The 14087-nt window shown below is 55.8% G+C and overlaps 2 protein-coding genes across 2 annotated transcripts; both read right to left on the bottom strand.

The window, feature by feature from the left end:
- Window positions 1–1290: 1290 nt before the first annotated feature.
- C8A04DRAFT_10598 (ATP-dependent DNA helicase hus2/rqh1) lies at window positions 1291–6829 on the bottom strand (the record flags this gene model as incomplete). The annotated part of the gene is made up of 3 exons (XM_062776644.1): window positions 1291–2643; window positions 2828–6149; window positions 6225–6829. 3 exons carry the CDS (start codon window positions 6827–6829, stop codon window positions 1291–1293), a joined length of 5280 nt encoding a protein of 1759 aa, XP_062638832.1.
- A 3402-nt stretch (window positions 6830–10231) lies between these two features.
- C8A04DRAFT_10578 (uncharacterized protein) lies at window positions 10232–11277 on the bottom strand (the record flags this gene model as incomplete). Its single annotated transcript, XM_062776640.1, has 3 exons — window positions 10232–10610; window positions 10695–10989; window positions 11070–11277. 3 exons carry the CDS (start codon window positions 11275–11277, stop codon window positions 10232–10234), a joined length of 882 nt encoding a protein of 293 aa, XP_062638831.1.
- Window positions 11278–14087: the final 2810 nt, after the last annotated feature.

The following is a 14087-nucleotide window of genomic DNA, read 5'->3' as shown; positions in this document are numbered from 1 at the left end:
CGAAAATAGAATAGTTAGATACCACGACCAGCCGACCCTGAGGTCCCCCGTCTGTGAAACTCAGGCGTGAAGATACGAAAAGATAGGGGGAAAAACGCAACGCAATGCAATGCAATGTAATATACCCCGTGTCCACCCCCTTCTCTCCTAGGCCGAGTTTGGGAAGAATAGAGGAGGGGGGAAATGAAGAAGATCAATCCATCGCTTATCTCCTATAGCATGCTCCCGTCCCCATTTCTTCAACCTATAACCATCTCCTGTTCCCTTCTCAACTCCCTCCATAAAGGGGGTATATGACCCGTATATACCGTTCCCCCAATTTGCCCCAAATTCCTCAGTAATCCACCCCCTCTGTCCTCATGACCCATAACCCATATCTCATGCCCGTCCTGGTATAAACCCACTCAGCCCTGAAGGAAGAGAGGTCAGAGTTAGAACGTCCCGATGGATCGTTGAGATTGAAGCAAGCCAGGAACTAGACCCCTTCAGCTCACAAGACCGATCCATCCATCACCCCCCCTCATACCACATCATACCATGCCATGCCATGTCATGAAGAAGCCCAGACTCCGGAATATGAAAGAAAAAAAAAGAAGAAACCACCCCAGACTCCATTGCCATGTGCATAGATAACGAAGTAAGCATGCTATACGCCGCCCGTGCTTTTTTTCTTGTCTCCCTCTCTCTGTGTCCACGCCATGCCCGAATGCGCCGCGCTGATGATGCTCGTTGTGGAAAGGCAAAAAAGTTCAATGAGAGAAAATGAAGAGGAAAAAAGGACTTAATGCCGGCCCTCCTTCATTCATCACCAGTGCTGATTGTTGTGCTGCTGCTGGTGTGATTGTCCCGTTGGTTGCTCGTTTGTTCGCCGAGATTTTTGTTGTGAACGACCGTGTGAAATATAAAGAAAGGAGAACGGGAAAAAAGACCGGATAACGTGAAAACCAGAAAACCGGTAAACGAGAAAACCGGAAAACGGGAAAGCCGGCGAACGGGAAAACCGGCAAACGGGAAAACCGGAAGAGCGATTCATCAGAGAGATTGGAAATGTGAAGATCTCTCTCACTCGCCCGGTTTCCTTCTTTCTCATCTGATGACGAGTAAACCGAGAAACATCCATAGAAACGCCAACGCCCGAAAAAAACAAAGAGCCGAGAAAAAAAGACAACTAAGAAGAAAGGACAATCCCAGGGGTCCCAACCCCAGACCCGGAAACCGTCCCTTTGCTGTCCAAGACAGCCCTCCCAGCCACAAATCCCAACCCCCCAACCACCAGAACCCTCCCCTTACTCAGTAAGGCATGTCCGGGATACTCCCCCCACCCCCTCCACCACTCCTCCGAGACCCAGAACGATCCCTACCACCACCACCGCTGCCCTTCCCAGCAGAACCACCCCCCTTCCGACCCCCACCCCCACCGCCGGTCCGCTTCTTGACCACCTCAGCCGACCGGCCCGGCCAAGGGAAGTTGCTCTTAGCGCCAGCCCCGGAACCAGAACCGGAACCGCTGCTGCGCTTAGCAGAACTGCCCCTTGGCGCGGGCCCCTTGGAACCAGCACCGCTTCCACTGCTGCCCTTAGCAGCACGACCAGAATTGTTGTGGCGCCCCGAAGCTGGTGCAGAACCAGACCCAGACCCAGACGCAGAGGGACCAGAACCGCCGCCAGAGGCAGACGCAGCAGGGAAGAAGCGAGAAGACGACACAAACAACTCCTCGGCATCCTCATCGTCGAGGTCGGAGAGGCCCTCGAACCCATCGCTAGTGAGGTCGATGGGCTGGTTGGTGGCGGCGGCGGTGGCCTTGCCCTTCCCCTTGTACTTGTTGGCCCCGGAGCTGACCGAAGAGACAGCAACACCAACGGCTGCGGCAGCAGCAGCGGCACATCCGGCAGAGGGAGGACCCTCCGACTCGACCGAACCCCCCATCATCTCCCGGTACCGACCGTGAAAGTCGGAGACCAAGCGGGCGAACTTATCGCCGAAGGTCTCGGCAGTCATCGGCTCGACGCCGGGGATGGTGAGGATCTGATCGGGCGTGGTCGCCCACCGGATGATCATCTCACGGAACTGTTGTTCCGTGAAGAGCGGCCGCCGCAGCGCGTTGGCGTTGCGGATCGCTTCGTCCAGCTCCTGGGCCTTCTGGACGAAGGGGTCCACGAGGCTCTGGTGGACCTCATGGAGGCCGGCGGCGGCGAGACGCGCGTCGCGGGCGATGGGCGGGCCCAGTTCCGCCGCGACCTGGTGGCGGGACCGGGAGATTGGCGAGGGTCGGGCGGGTTGGGCGGCGTGGGCGGTGCGGGCGGCGCGCGGGGGGTCGAAAGCGTCGTCGCTCTCGGCTTCCTCGTCCGAGGAGCCCAGGAAGTCCGGCTCCTCGTTGCTTTCGTCGGCCAATGTCGCGGGGCCGGATTTGGCTTTCCGCTTCTTCGACAGGGCAGCGACGGGGGACGAGATGTTGGTGGACGGCGGAGGTCCGTTCTTCCGGGCTGCGGCCTCCTTGCGGGCATTGGCCGCGGCCACCTTGTTGGCCAGGGGCTCCCGGCCGCGCCGCTTGGTGGGGGGTGCGGTGATCTTGATCTGCCGCACGGCGAGCTGGAGGCGCCGCTCGCCATTCTCGTCCAGGTACTGATTTGCGATCGGCCCGAGCTAAAGACAAACAAACACACACACGAAGTTAGCTTAACGGTTGCAACAAGAAGGGGGGAAGGGGGGAAGGAAGGGACGGAACGAATGTAAACAAACAGAAACAAAAATGGAGATGAAATAAATAACATTTTCTCCAAAAAAAATGAAGAAAATAACAATGGGGAAAAAAAGACTGGAAACTCACCACAAAATCAGTAATGGGAATCCGGTTGCTGGGCGCATGCCGGCGGCGCTCTCCGAGCGCATTCTCGTGGCAGAGGGCCATGATGACGCGTTGGACCTCGTTGCTCTTCATGCCCCGGACGACGCCAAACCCGGGGATATGCGCATGGCGGCCGACATTTTTGCTCGCGGACACAATCTCAACAAGGCGGCCCATGGTGATCTTCTCTTCGTGTCGGACGGCCTCGAGAATGGCGACGGCGCAGTGAGTGAAGTCCTCCATCAGGGGGTCCTCCTTGGACGTGCCGCTGGCGCAGTTGTCGCACATATCGCCGCATTCGGCCGGGTCGAAGTCTTCGTTGAAGTACTGGAGCACCTGCACGCGACGACACACGTGCACGACCTGGGTGTAGTCGACCATCTGGTTGAGCATGGCCAGCTGCCGGTCTTTTTGCTCGCGCGTCTTCTTGCGGTCTCTTTCGCTAACCACCAACCGCCGCAGCAGGGGCAGGTCGACCCACGAGAAGAAGAGGTAACAGTTGGCGAATTGCCCGTCGCGTCCGGCTCGTCCCGTTTCCTGGTAGTAGCTCTCCAGGCTCTTGGGCATGTTCTGGTGGATGACGAAACGCACGTTGGATTTGTCGATGCCCATGCCGAAGGCGATTGTGGCCACGACGACCTGGATCTTTCCCTCCTGCCACTCCGTTTGGATCTCGTCCTTGATGTCCGCGTCCATCTGGGCGTGGTACGACCGGCACTTGATGTTGTGTTTTGTGGCGAGCGTCGTGGCCGTGCATTCTGCTGCTTTGCGCGAGAGTGTGTAGACGATGCCGGATTGCCCGGAGTGCTTGGTGGTAATGAGATTGCCGATGCTGTTCATGAAGCGCGCCTCTCTGGGCATGATCTCGTAGTACAGGTTGGGGCGGTTGAAGCTTTGCGTAAACATCTCACAGTCCTCCATCTGCAAGATGTGCTTGACGTCGGCGATCACCCCCCTGGTTGCTGTGGCCGTCAGCGCCAGCACGGGAACCCCCGGCGCCAACTCTCGGATGCTGCCCACGGCCTGGTAGTCGGGGCGGAAATCGTGGCCCCAGTGGCTGACACAATGTGCCTCATCCACCACAATGCGCGCGAGCTTCCTCCTGCGGTACAGCTGCTGGATCCCGTCCCTGACCAAGTTGCTGCTGGCCATCATCTCCGGGGTGACGTAGATCAACTGCACGTGGTGTTCCGGCGTCTCGTGGCTGAAGAGATTGGTAATGTGGGTGCGGACCGGGCCCGGCATGTTGGAGTCGTAGCTTGCGGCAGAGATGTTCAACTTCTTAAGATGAGCCACCTGATCTGTCATCAAGCTGCGCAAAGGCGAGATGACGATCGTGAGGCCGCTGGTCGTGCCCGAGTTGATGACGGCGGGGAGCTGGTAGATCAGAGACTTGCCCCCTCCTGTGGGCATCAGAACAAACACGTCCTTGCCCGCCAGTGTGGCGTTAATCGCCTCGAGCTGGTTGGTGCGAAACCCAGTCATTCGAAAGCGGTCCTTCAGCGCGCGACGGACATCTGCTGACCACGGGTGCTTCATCAGATCCGGGTCGATCGACGCCTTGGGCGCCGGTGGCGGTCCCATATTGGCTGGCGCCCGTTTCCGCAGCGAAGAGGGAGCGCTTCCCGTGGAGAGGTCCGTCAGCCGTAGCTGCTGGCGCTCCTGCTCTTGTTGCATCTGTTCTTTGTGCTGCTGCTCAAAGCTATCAGCTGCTTCCAGCATCTCGGCATCGTCACTGAAGTCGTCGAAGAAATCAGGCGAAACGTTCCGCCTGTTCTTGGCCGCCTCTCGGTTGGCCATATCAACGATTGACCGCGGCGCGGCCTGGGTGAACGATGGGCCGGCCGAGGTCGTAGCAGGGCCGGCGAAGGATCCAGCGGCCAGCGAAACCGATGGCCCCGAGCGTACGCTCTGTGCGTTGAGCAAGGTCGTGCCGCTGAATCCCTGGGTGTGCTGCGGAGGCAACGCCCGCTGCGTCTGGAGGACAACCTGCGAGCTATAGTCCCCATCCGAGATGCCCGTCTCGAATGTGTTCGCCGCCTGAGTGCCGAGCACCACCGCTGTGTCGAGGTTCTCAAAATCATCCTCAACAACCCCCACAGACACGAGACTCGCAACTAGGGCATCCTCTTTGGTGGTGATGCTCTTGGAAAGCTCGTCCAGTCGGGCCTCGTCCTCCTCTGTATCGAGGTCCTCCATGTACGCATCGCCCAACACGTTCAGCAAGTCTTCCCGCTGGTCATTAAGCTTCTGCAACTCCGCGTGCTGATCCTTGATGGCATCCAACATCTTTTTCTGCTGGGTCAACTCGTTCCGAGCACCTCGCACTCGATCCCGCTCCTCCTTCGACTTATTGTTGCGAAGGCACGCGGTATATTCCTCCTTATTTGTGCGCAGTTGCTCATTGAGGGACACCGTCTTGGCGTCCAACACTGATGGATGTTTCAGGAATAATGCCAAAAGTTCCGAGTCTCCCCGGTCCGAATCCTGGCTGGTATGGGCTGGGGCATTATGGGAGGGTAAAGATGAATCGGTACGAGGGGCATTCGAAGCGTCATTGGACACACTGGAGTCCTGCTTTTTGGGTCCAGCGGTGACGGGATTGCTGCCGGATGCCAGCGGCGCTTCAGTCGGAATGTCATCCACGGGAGAGGACATTTCGACATCTACGGGCTCGTCGCGGGGGGCCCTGTTGGGTTGGTGGTCACCTAGCTCATTGCTGGGACCATCGGAATTGTTGTGCGGGGGTGAAGACGAAACAACAACGTCACCGTCCGAATCTAGGATAACATCGTCTCTAGTTCTTCTGGACTTTTTGTTGGTTTGGAGATAGGAACCGCTGCTGCGGGGTTCGTCGTGGGCCGGCGTCGGGGATGAAGGTGTTTTGCGCTTCCGGTTCGAAACTGGGAGATTCGAAGGGCCTGCGGGGGTCTCGGGGAGGGTATCGATCGGACCCCATGGTGAACTCGCGCCTATGCCCTCGGCGACTGAGGTCAGACCCGTAGGCGGGGCCACAGCCAATCTAGAAATTGACGAGGGCGGAATCAGCTCGTTGATGTCCGGGTACTCGTCGTCGTCTGCCTCCATCGTTATAGTTTTCATGGCGATTGACCTGGGCGTGGCTGCTCCCTTCGTACTCGCCGGCTTGGCCCGTTCAGATGCAGGCTCCGGGCGCTCAGCAAAGCCTTCCCGCCACAATCTTTTTTCTTCCCCAAAACCCAAGATTGAGCTGGATCTGTCGTGGCCTTCAACTTCGGTTAAATCAAGCGGGTCGGAAAATATGTCATCCTCGTCAATGTCGATGCTAACGGTTTGAGTCGTGGAATCGGTCTTCCAGAAGCTGGCACTTCGGCTAATGATGCTCGGAGTCGTCGACGACAATCCCTCTGCTTTCCGGTGCGTTGTGGAGGTGGAGGGACGGTTTGATCGGGTATTTGATGTGATGGAGGTAGTTGACGTAGTGACCGCTTGTTGTTTTGACGGTCGAGATGTTGTGGAAGGTGAATCGCGGGCAAGAGACGCCGAGTATGCTCGTTGAAGGGGACCAATTTTGGTCGTGTCGAAGGTGAGTGGTGTGACGGGTGAAGCTTCCCTCGTGCTATTCGAGGTCGGACGGTTGAGATTCAGAGCGGTGCTCGACGACAGGCGATCTAGTTCTCTCCCCCTTGAAGATTTCTTGTTAGCGTCCCGTGGTTGACGCATTGCCGGCTTGTGATTTGAAATATGCGTTGGTTGATCCACGACAGTGGTGGCACGAGGGTGAGATGTGGTGGAGTTATCAGATGAGGAAGCGGAATTCAACGTCTGGGACGTTGTGGCCTGGGCTGGCTGCAAAGCCGCCGGAGCCCCAGTGGGCGGGGGAACCAAAGACGACCCATTGGCTAGCGAGTCCGGGGCCGCGGGCAAGAGCGGCGCCGAAGGTGGTGATCGCTTGATGGTGCTCAGCAGCCAGCCCAAATGCTCCCCGAGGTTGTTGCGGGTCATGGAGTCGAATCTGGCGATTTCGCGAGACTCGGACCGAGTGCCCTCGATTCCTCGAATCGCAAAATAGTCGTCCTCGGTGGTTGGAACAATTCCAATGGTGGATTGGGGAGCAATTCCCAGGCCAAAGAAGTGTGTTTGGTGGTGTGGTGGGGGGAAGTTTTGCGGGAAACGCGTCACAGCCAAACGCGTTTGGTAGGTAACGCGCCATCAGGTGCTTTGGGCTTAGGGTAGGAATAGTAAAGTATAGGGGGGTGAGTCCATAGATCATGGTGTGGAGTGCAGAGTGGTGCAGGGACCGCAGTTCTCGGCATGGTTCGGTCAGTCGGCCGGTTGGCCGGGTGCAAGGGTCCCAAATTGGAGATTCCGCTCCAGGAACCGATCGACCGGGAACCAATCGACCTCGAAAAGCGGGAACCGAGAAGATACGAGTGACAAATATGAGAATTGTGAATAGTTACCTTTCGTTCCGGATTTTGTGATCCGGAGATCTCAAGAGATAAAAATACCCAACCCAAAACCGGCCACGAGGGCGGGTTGGAATCAAATTGCTGTTTGGTGGTTCAGTTGAGAATTGTGGTTGGGTGAGTGGTGGTTGGAAGTCTTTGGGTGGGAGGAAATTTTTGGAGTTTGGAAGATGCCAAGGGCACCGTGCACCGCGGAGGGTCGCCCGGTGTTCGCACTATACCGACTCCTGCGCTCTGGAGTTGCGTCACACACAGTTGCGGCAGCCGGGGCATGTAAACAATCAAGTAAAACCCAATCCTTCCTTGCCTGTGTGGTTTGGTGAGTGGTGGAGGAAAATTCCAGTGGTTTGAAAATGCCCAGGGCCCGGAGAAACAGCCAAGGGCACCGTGCGCCGCGGAGGGTTGCACGGTGTTCGTACTATATGGCTCTCCGGCTCCTGCACTTTGGAATTGTGTCACGTGCAGCTTTGCGTCACGTGCAGCTGCGGCGTAACATGCAGCTGGGGCATGTAAACAATTGAGTAAAACCCAATCCTGTGTGGTTTGGTGAGTGGTTGTGGGAAGTGTTTGGGCAGGAGGAAAATCCAGGGTGTTGAAGATGCCCAGGGCACCGTACGCTGCAGAGGGCCGCACGGTGTTCACACTATGCTGGCTCTCCGGCTCCTGCACTCTGGAACTGCACTACACGTAGCTGCGGTGTAACATGCAGCTGGGGCATGTGAACAATAGAGTAAAATCCAATCCCGTCTTGCCTGTGTAGTTTGGTAAGTGGCAGTTAGAAGTATTCAGGTGAGAGGAAAATTCCAGAGGGTTGACAATGCCCAGGGCCCGGAAAAACAGTCAAGGGCACTGTACACTGTAGAGGGCCGCACGGTGCTCGCACTATACCGGCTTGACCGGCTCCTTCACTCCAGCATCGTGTCGCGTGCGGCAGAGACGTGAAAAGAATTGAGTAGATATAAAAGCAAATTCCGGAGAGCGATACCATTGGTTACGGTGTTCTCCGAGTTTTTATGAGTGGACTGTTGAGTGGGAGGAATTGGACAGTGGTTCAGAGGACTGAAGAAAAGGCCAGGGCGCCGTATCCATGTATGTGCATACGGTGTGCTTACACTGCTACTGTTGAGAGTCTGGTGTTGTGTCACGGGCAGCTGGGCTTGTGCCAATAGTTGAACGGATACAACCCAATTCTATTGAGCGCCAAGGTGTGCTTAGAGTCTGCAAAGTCTATAAGTTGAGGAACACTGAACTATTAGGCGGGAGGGAAGAATTGGGCAGCAGCCCAGAGGTTCACGAGAAGAGACAAAGGGCACCGTGTCCATGTATACCCATACTGTACGCTCACACTATCCCGGTGTTTAGACTCTGGTACTGTGTCACTTGTAGCTGGAGTTGTGCGAATGATTGAGTAAATGTAAACCCAGTCCTGCACATTGTTATGGTGTGCTTGGGGTGTTGAGGAATACTGGATGGCTGGGAGCGTGGGGAGGGTCGCAGGCAAAGAGCAAGGGCATTGTGTCCGTGATCCAGATGGTACAGTACACTCACGCTCGGCTTCCTCACAGTGACCACACAATGGTACACTACTCGTGCGTCTGTAAGGGGCCAAGGGTTGTTGTAAATAATTGAGTAAGTGTAGTCCCGATCATGCAAAGAATTCCGGTGTGTTCAGAATTTTTGTGAGTCTGTAAGTCGAGAAAACCAAGTCTGTTGGGTGATTTGGGTGGAATCTATCAAGCGGTAGCCCAAAGGATCAAAGGGCTTGAGAAAAGGCCAACCAACTAAGGCATTATGTCCGTGGATATCCGCACGGTGTGCGCTCACACTCCGGTACTGGGGCGGTAGGGGTTGGAAAGGATTCGCTGCGTTGAGAGCTTTTGTATGTCTATAAGGTGAGAAAGACCCGGACTGTGGGATGGGAGTTATCCGGACTCAAGGTTAAGAGAAACAACAAAGCATTGTGCACTGTGGCATTGTGCTCTGTGCAGAGCCATACAGTACGCTAACTATACGAAAACAATTGAGTTACCCATAGACTCTGTGCAAAGTGTTGCGGGCTTGTTTGCACTTGTGAAGGAGCCTAGAAACCCAGAAATTACCTAGACGGTTGGGTGTGAGTTGCCAGGGCAGAGGCCTGAATCTGAGGTTCTGGAGAAATGTGTACGGTGTGCTCGTACCGTCGTACTCGAGGTCACTGGAAACAATGGAGCAGACTATGAAGGATTGTATGGTATCTTCACCAGTGCCGTGAGTGAGTAAGTTCAGGAAACACCTGAACTGTTTCATGTAAAATATCGGGGGAAAAGCTCGAGGGTCATGAGAAAGCCAAACAATGTGTTTGGAGTAAGAACCCTGAATTGGCTGTCGTTACGTCGTCCCTTGCACTGTGCCTTCGGTTCGCCGTATAACCATACGGACCATACGGTCGTGATGAACGGGAAGGAGAAAGCAAAGAAAAAATAAAAGATCCGGAACAAACCAAGAAGTCGGGTAAATGGAATAAAAAGGGGTCCAAAGAGAACAAGATGTTGGAAAGGAGCCCTGGCAATGCCACATGGTCAAAGGGTATAACACGACAGAACACCACAATGAAATGAACATGGAAACCTCCAGCACTGACTTGAGAACTGGGGATGGGCACTGATACCAAGCTCAAAGTAAAGCCTTTCGCATTGTATAAGTCTAAAATTATGCTTCATGTCTATATCTTGCTACCCCTTTTCCCACGACCGCTATTCTCTGGTATCTATTTTCCAACCGCTAAAACGCCATGCTGCCTGTCTACCAAAATCCAAGACTAACACCAAGCAAATGCTGAACGCTCCCAATGCTTAACCTCGTAAATCTTTCAACTTCAAGTCACCTTTTTTTCCCTCTCATCGCCCCTTACTCCTCCCTTCCAACTCTAGCCCTTCAGCTCTCCAAGATTTCACTCCCCTCACACCGCACTCTTCCCACTCTCCTTCTCCCCCTCCTCCCTCTCCGCCGGATTAAAAAAATACATCCCCACCACCACCAACTTCCCGGCCCCCGACACCAACAACGCAGCCGGCGACCCAACCGTCTTAAACACAAACGCCCCCGCCAGCGTCCCCAACACCAACGCCGCCAAAAACGCCGCCCTTCTATTCCGCCCCCGGTTCCGCAACCCAAAAAAGTCCGGATCAATCATCAGATCCACCCACGCCGCTGTCGCCATCGCCGTCGTGATCTCTGTCACCCGAAGCGATCGCGCTTGTACCACTTGGCTGCCGGCTGCTGTGGCTAGGAGCCCGATCGCGTATAATGTCATGGGGGCGCGGGCGCCGTCTACTGCGCTGCTACTACTAGTCCCAGCAGTAGCAGCAGCGGTGGTGGTATCCCGATCCATCAACTTCCCATACCTCGTCGTCAAAGGAAACGCCTCAGCCTCCAGCTCCGACTGATTCATATACTGCAGCGCGGCCGCCGCCAACACCAGGGCGGTCTGGAACAGATTACACAGGATCAGCCAGCCGCGCCGGCGGGGGCCGACTAGGTGGCCGAGTTGGCCGGTTAGCCAGGCAGATGCGACGAAAAACCCGAGGGCGATGCCGATGTTGGCGGTGTAGAACATGTCGCCGTCGGCTTCGGGGAGGACGATGGCTAGGACGAGGAAGACGGTGTTGCCTGTTTGGTTGGAGGCGAAGCAGTGGAAGTCGGGGAAGGATATGGCGTCTGTTTTTTGGGAGGGAGGGTTAGTTAGGTACGAGACTAAAGGGGGTGGAAGAAGGGTGGAGTGGAAAGGGAAGGCTTACCTTGTAAGCCGACGCAAAAGGTGAGGATGAGGAGTTCGATCTCGACGAGGATGGAGGATCGGATGTTGTCGTTTAGGTGGCTCCATACTCGCGAGCCCATCGACGGAGCCTGCCGTGGTGGGACTACTTTGGAAAGGTGGTGGTCTGGAATCTCGAAGCCTCTCCCGCTGGTTGGGGTGCTGGGGACGGACTCTTTTTCTTCCGCCATTTTTGTGGTTGAAGTGTGGTGCAGCAAGGTTTGTGAATGTGTAATTATGTCCGTCTCGGACTCTTAGCGTCTTGGTAATTAAGTTATGTATTGTGGACTTTATGGTCCGAGTCACTTGGTCACGATGATATCACGTAGATCCAACCGCAAAGGGACCAGTGCGGGAGGCACCACAACGATATATACATTTCCACCACACCTCCCCTCGCTTCCCAGTCTTGCCAGTTCCCATCACCCAAGCCGAGCCCGGCCTGCCAGGTCCATCGTGGCAACAAAGAGGCGGGATACCAGGGCCCGTTGCAACGCTCAACGATAATACAAGTCAGTGACAAACCCAAGCCAGCAACACCAATGAGACGACCGGATGCCCGATTGAGTGGTCCCATTGGGCGAGTCGTTGGGTCTCGTTCTGGATTGAGTTTTCACGATACCGGGGCCCTGCAGGGCTGTCCCCGTCTTGGCTTGGCCGATGGGTTCCACGCCGATACCCGGTGGGGCTCCGGTCTGGACGGCGGCGGTGTGTTGTGGAGCCTTTGGAGCTTTTACGGATATCACGAGACGTTGGGCCGGCGCTTACGAGAATTACTTTCTTTGATGCCAGCCCAGTGAGGGACAGCAGAGGACAAGAGATGTAGTGAATGGTTTCACGGCATTGACATGAGTTGGATGTAGGAGGTGGATTTCCCGGTATTATTTCCCTGCTGTGTTCCACACCACCGCACGTCGAAAAGCGCGCCGTAATGCCCGGGGATGACGGCAACAGTGACGCCAAGCCAATACTGAGACATGACTTGCAGGAAAAGTCTCTCCCCTGACATTGACATAAAAAAAATCCTCGCCTGCTGGTTCAGGAGAAAGCAAACATGTGACATCACCATTCAGCAGCGCAACGGAACGAGACCGGAGGCCACCCGGCCCAGGGGCCGGTAAAAGCGGGGCCCTTAAAGACCCACCTTCCGGCAGTCGGGGGCCATGGCCCATCGATCCCCCCGCGGGCCGTCCCTGGGAGCGTCAGGGGAAACGCTCAAGCGACCCCCACATTCCTCGAGCACGCCATCGCGGGCGACGAGGTTAAATGCACACAACCCCCCTCCAACGTGCTGCACGTCTCGTTCTTTTTTGAAAAAGCCCTCTTTACTGTGTAGACGACCTAGAGAAACCACAGCCTTTTTTTCGACCCCAATTGAACCATACTTACTCACCTTTTCGTCATTTCTAACGCCAGCAACGAGTTGAGCAGCAGCACACGCGGAACCCAGCCGATAGCCGCCCCGAGATCCGCGAACAGGGGCCACGACCGACCGACCGACGCCGAAAATCAAACCACTTCCCTTTCCCCCCCTCTTTTTTTTCTCTTCTTCGGTGGAACGAAGAAAAGTTTGCTCCCGATGATTCCCGTCGGCAGCGTTAAGTTGAAGGGGGGTCGGGTCGGCGGTGCAGGGTTCTGGAACACGGCGGTTTTGTCTCGACTCACCGCCGCCGGTTGATGAACCAGACACCAGTCCACCACAAGTCGACAGGACCTGAAATGGACGAAAGAGCATGAATCGGCATCGGGAATCAAGCTAATTGTGGGAATACTGCGGGGGTGGCTCCGGTGTTGCGGCCGAACCGGTGGAAGAAGTGCTATTTCGACGAGAAGGAGGTCCTTAGCCGGCTGGTGATGATGCCGCAGAGGACACCGCATGGTGAACGACCATCGGTGCCGTGAGCCGAGCCATGGAAGTGCTTCTTTTCATGCCTCTTGGCGTGGTTGGCACAACTCCGCCAGAGCCCCAGAGCCGCTCATGTCTGAGATGTGGACCGCGATCACCAGCCGGCCGGGGAGCGAGCGACGTTTCCCACACCGATCCCATCCGCTGGACACCGATCACACCCGTTGGACCTGCCGTTGCTGTCAACGGATAGCGGCGGATCACATTGTGAAGTGATGATGAGGCAGGAGCGATGATGCTGAAAATTCTGCACCGCATCCCGGTTGGGCGATCGAGGGCGGGGAACGCTGGGTGCGCCTTCCGCGACCCTGTCGACTTCCTCAATCGTAACTGCCAACGCTCTCGCTGATGCAGAGATTTACTTTTCGGCGTGGTGCCGTCTTGCCGCGGAAATCCGCTAATTGGGTTCTTGCGGAAGTTACTATGCTTGGCTTATCAAGGTAGGTATGTCTAGACCGCTCGAGGCCGTGGAAGACGGACCTGAATTCGAGATAAGGGTGCATGATGGCTTCAACCCTTTCTTGCCTTTTCCGTGTTTGGGTTCGCTCGCGGCTGTCGGTGTTCCTGGTGTGACCAATGCTGGGTCACCAGTCGTAGGGCTCTGATTTTCCCGTGCTGTGGCAAGTGGACCGGAACCTCCATCCCTTGACGCCCTGACATGATTGCGATTTTGGACGCTTACTTCCAGGTGGCCAAGGGACGTCACACGCTGGCCACCGATATTGATGGGCATGGCATTGTATGCTGCTCCCGAATTGATACCGTCATCTTGCACACAGTTTGCCTCACGAGCGACTCATCATTGTCTACTTTACACATAGCTACATTAGCCATCGTTTTGAATACATTGTACTAAGCAAACATTTCCCTGCTGCCTCGTTCCCTCAGTTGCCCTTAGACCTTGTCCTCGGTGTTCTGTCCCTTCTTATCCTTCTTGTCCTTTTTGCTCTCCTTCTGGCTCTCCTCGCGTTCCTCCTTGTTCTCCTCGTTGGCTTCCTTGTCCTCCTTGTTCTTTTCGTTCTGCTCTTTGCTGCCCTGCTCCTTGCTATCCTGGTTCTTCTTATCTTGATCCTTGCTGAGCTGGTCCTTCATATC

The sequence above is a fragment of the Dichotomopilus funicola genome (assembly GCF_033296635.1).
Source record: "Dichotomopilus funicola strain CBS 141.50 unplaced genomic scaffold C8A04scaffold_15, whole genome shotgun sequence".
NCBI lineage: Eukaryota > Fungi > Ascomycota > Sordariomycetes > Sordariales > Chaetomiaceae > Dichotomopilus > Dichotomopilus funicola.
Note: the sequence above shows the minus strand (reverse complement) of the source record. Positions and strands in the feature narration are given on the sequence as shown.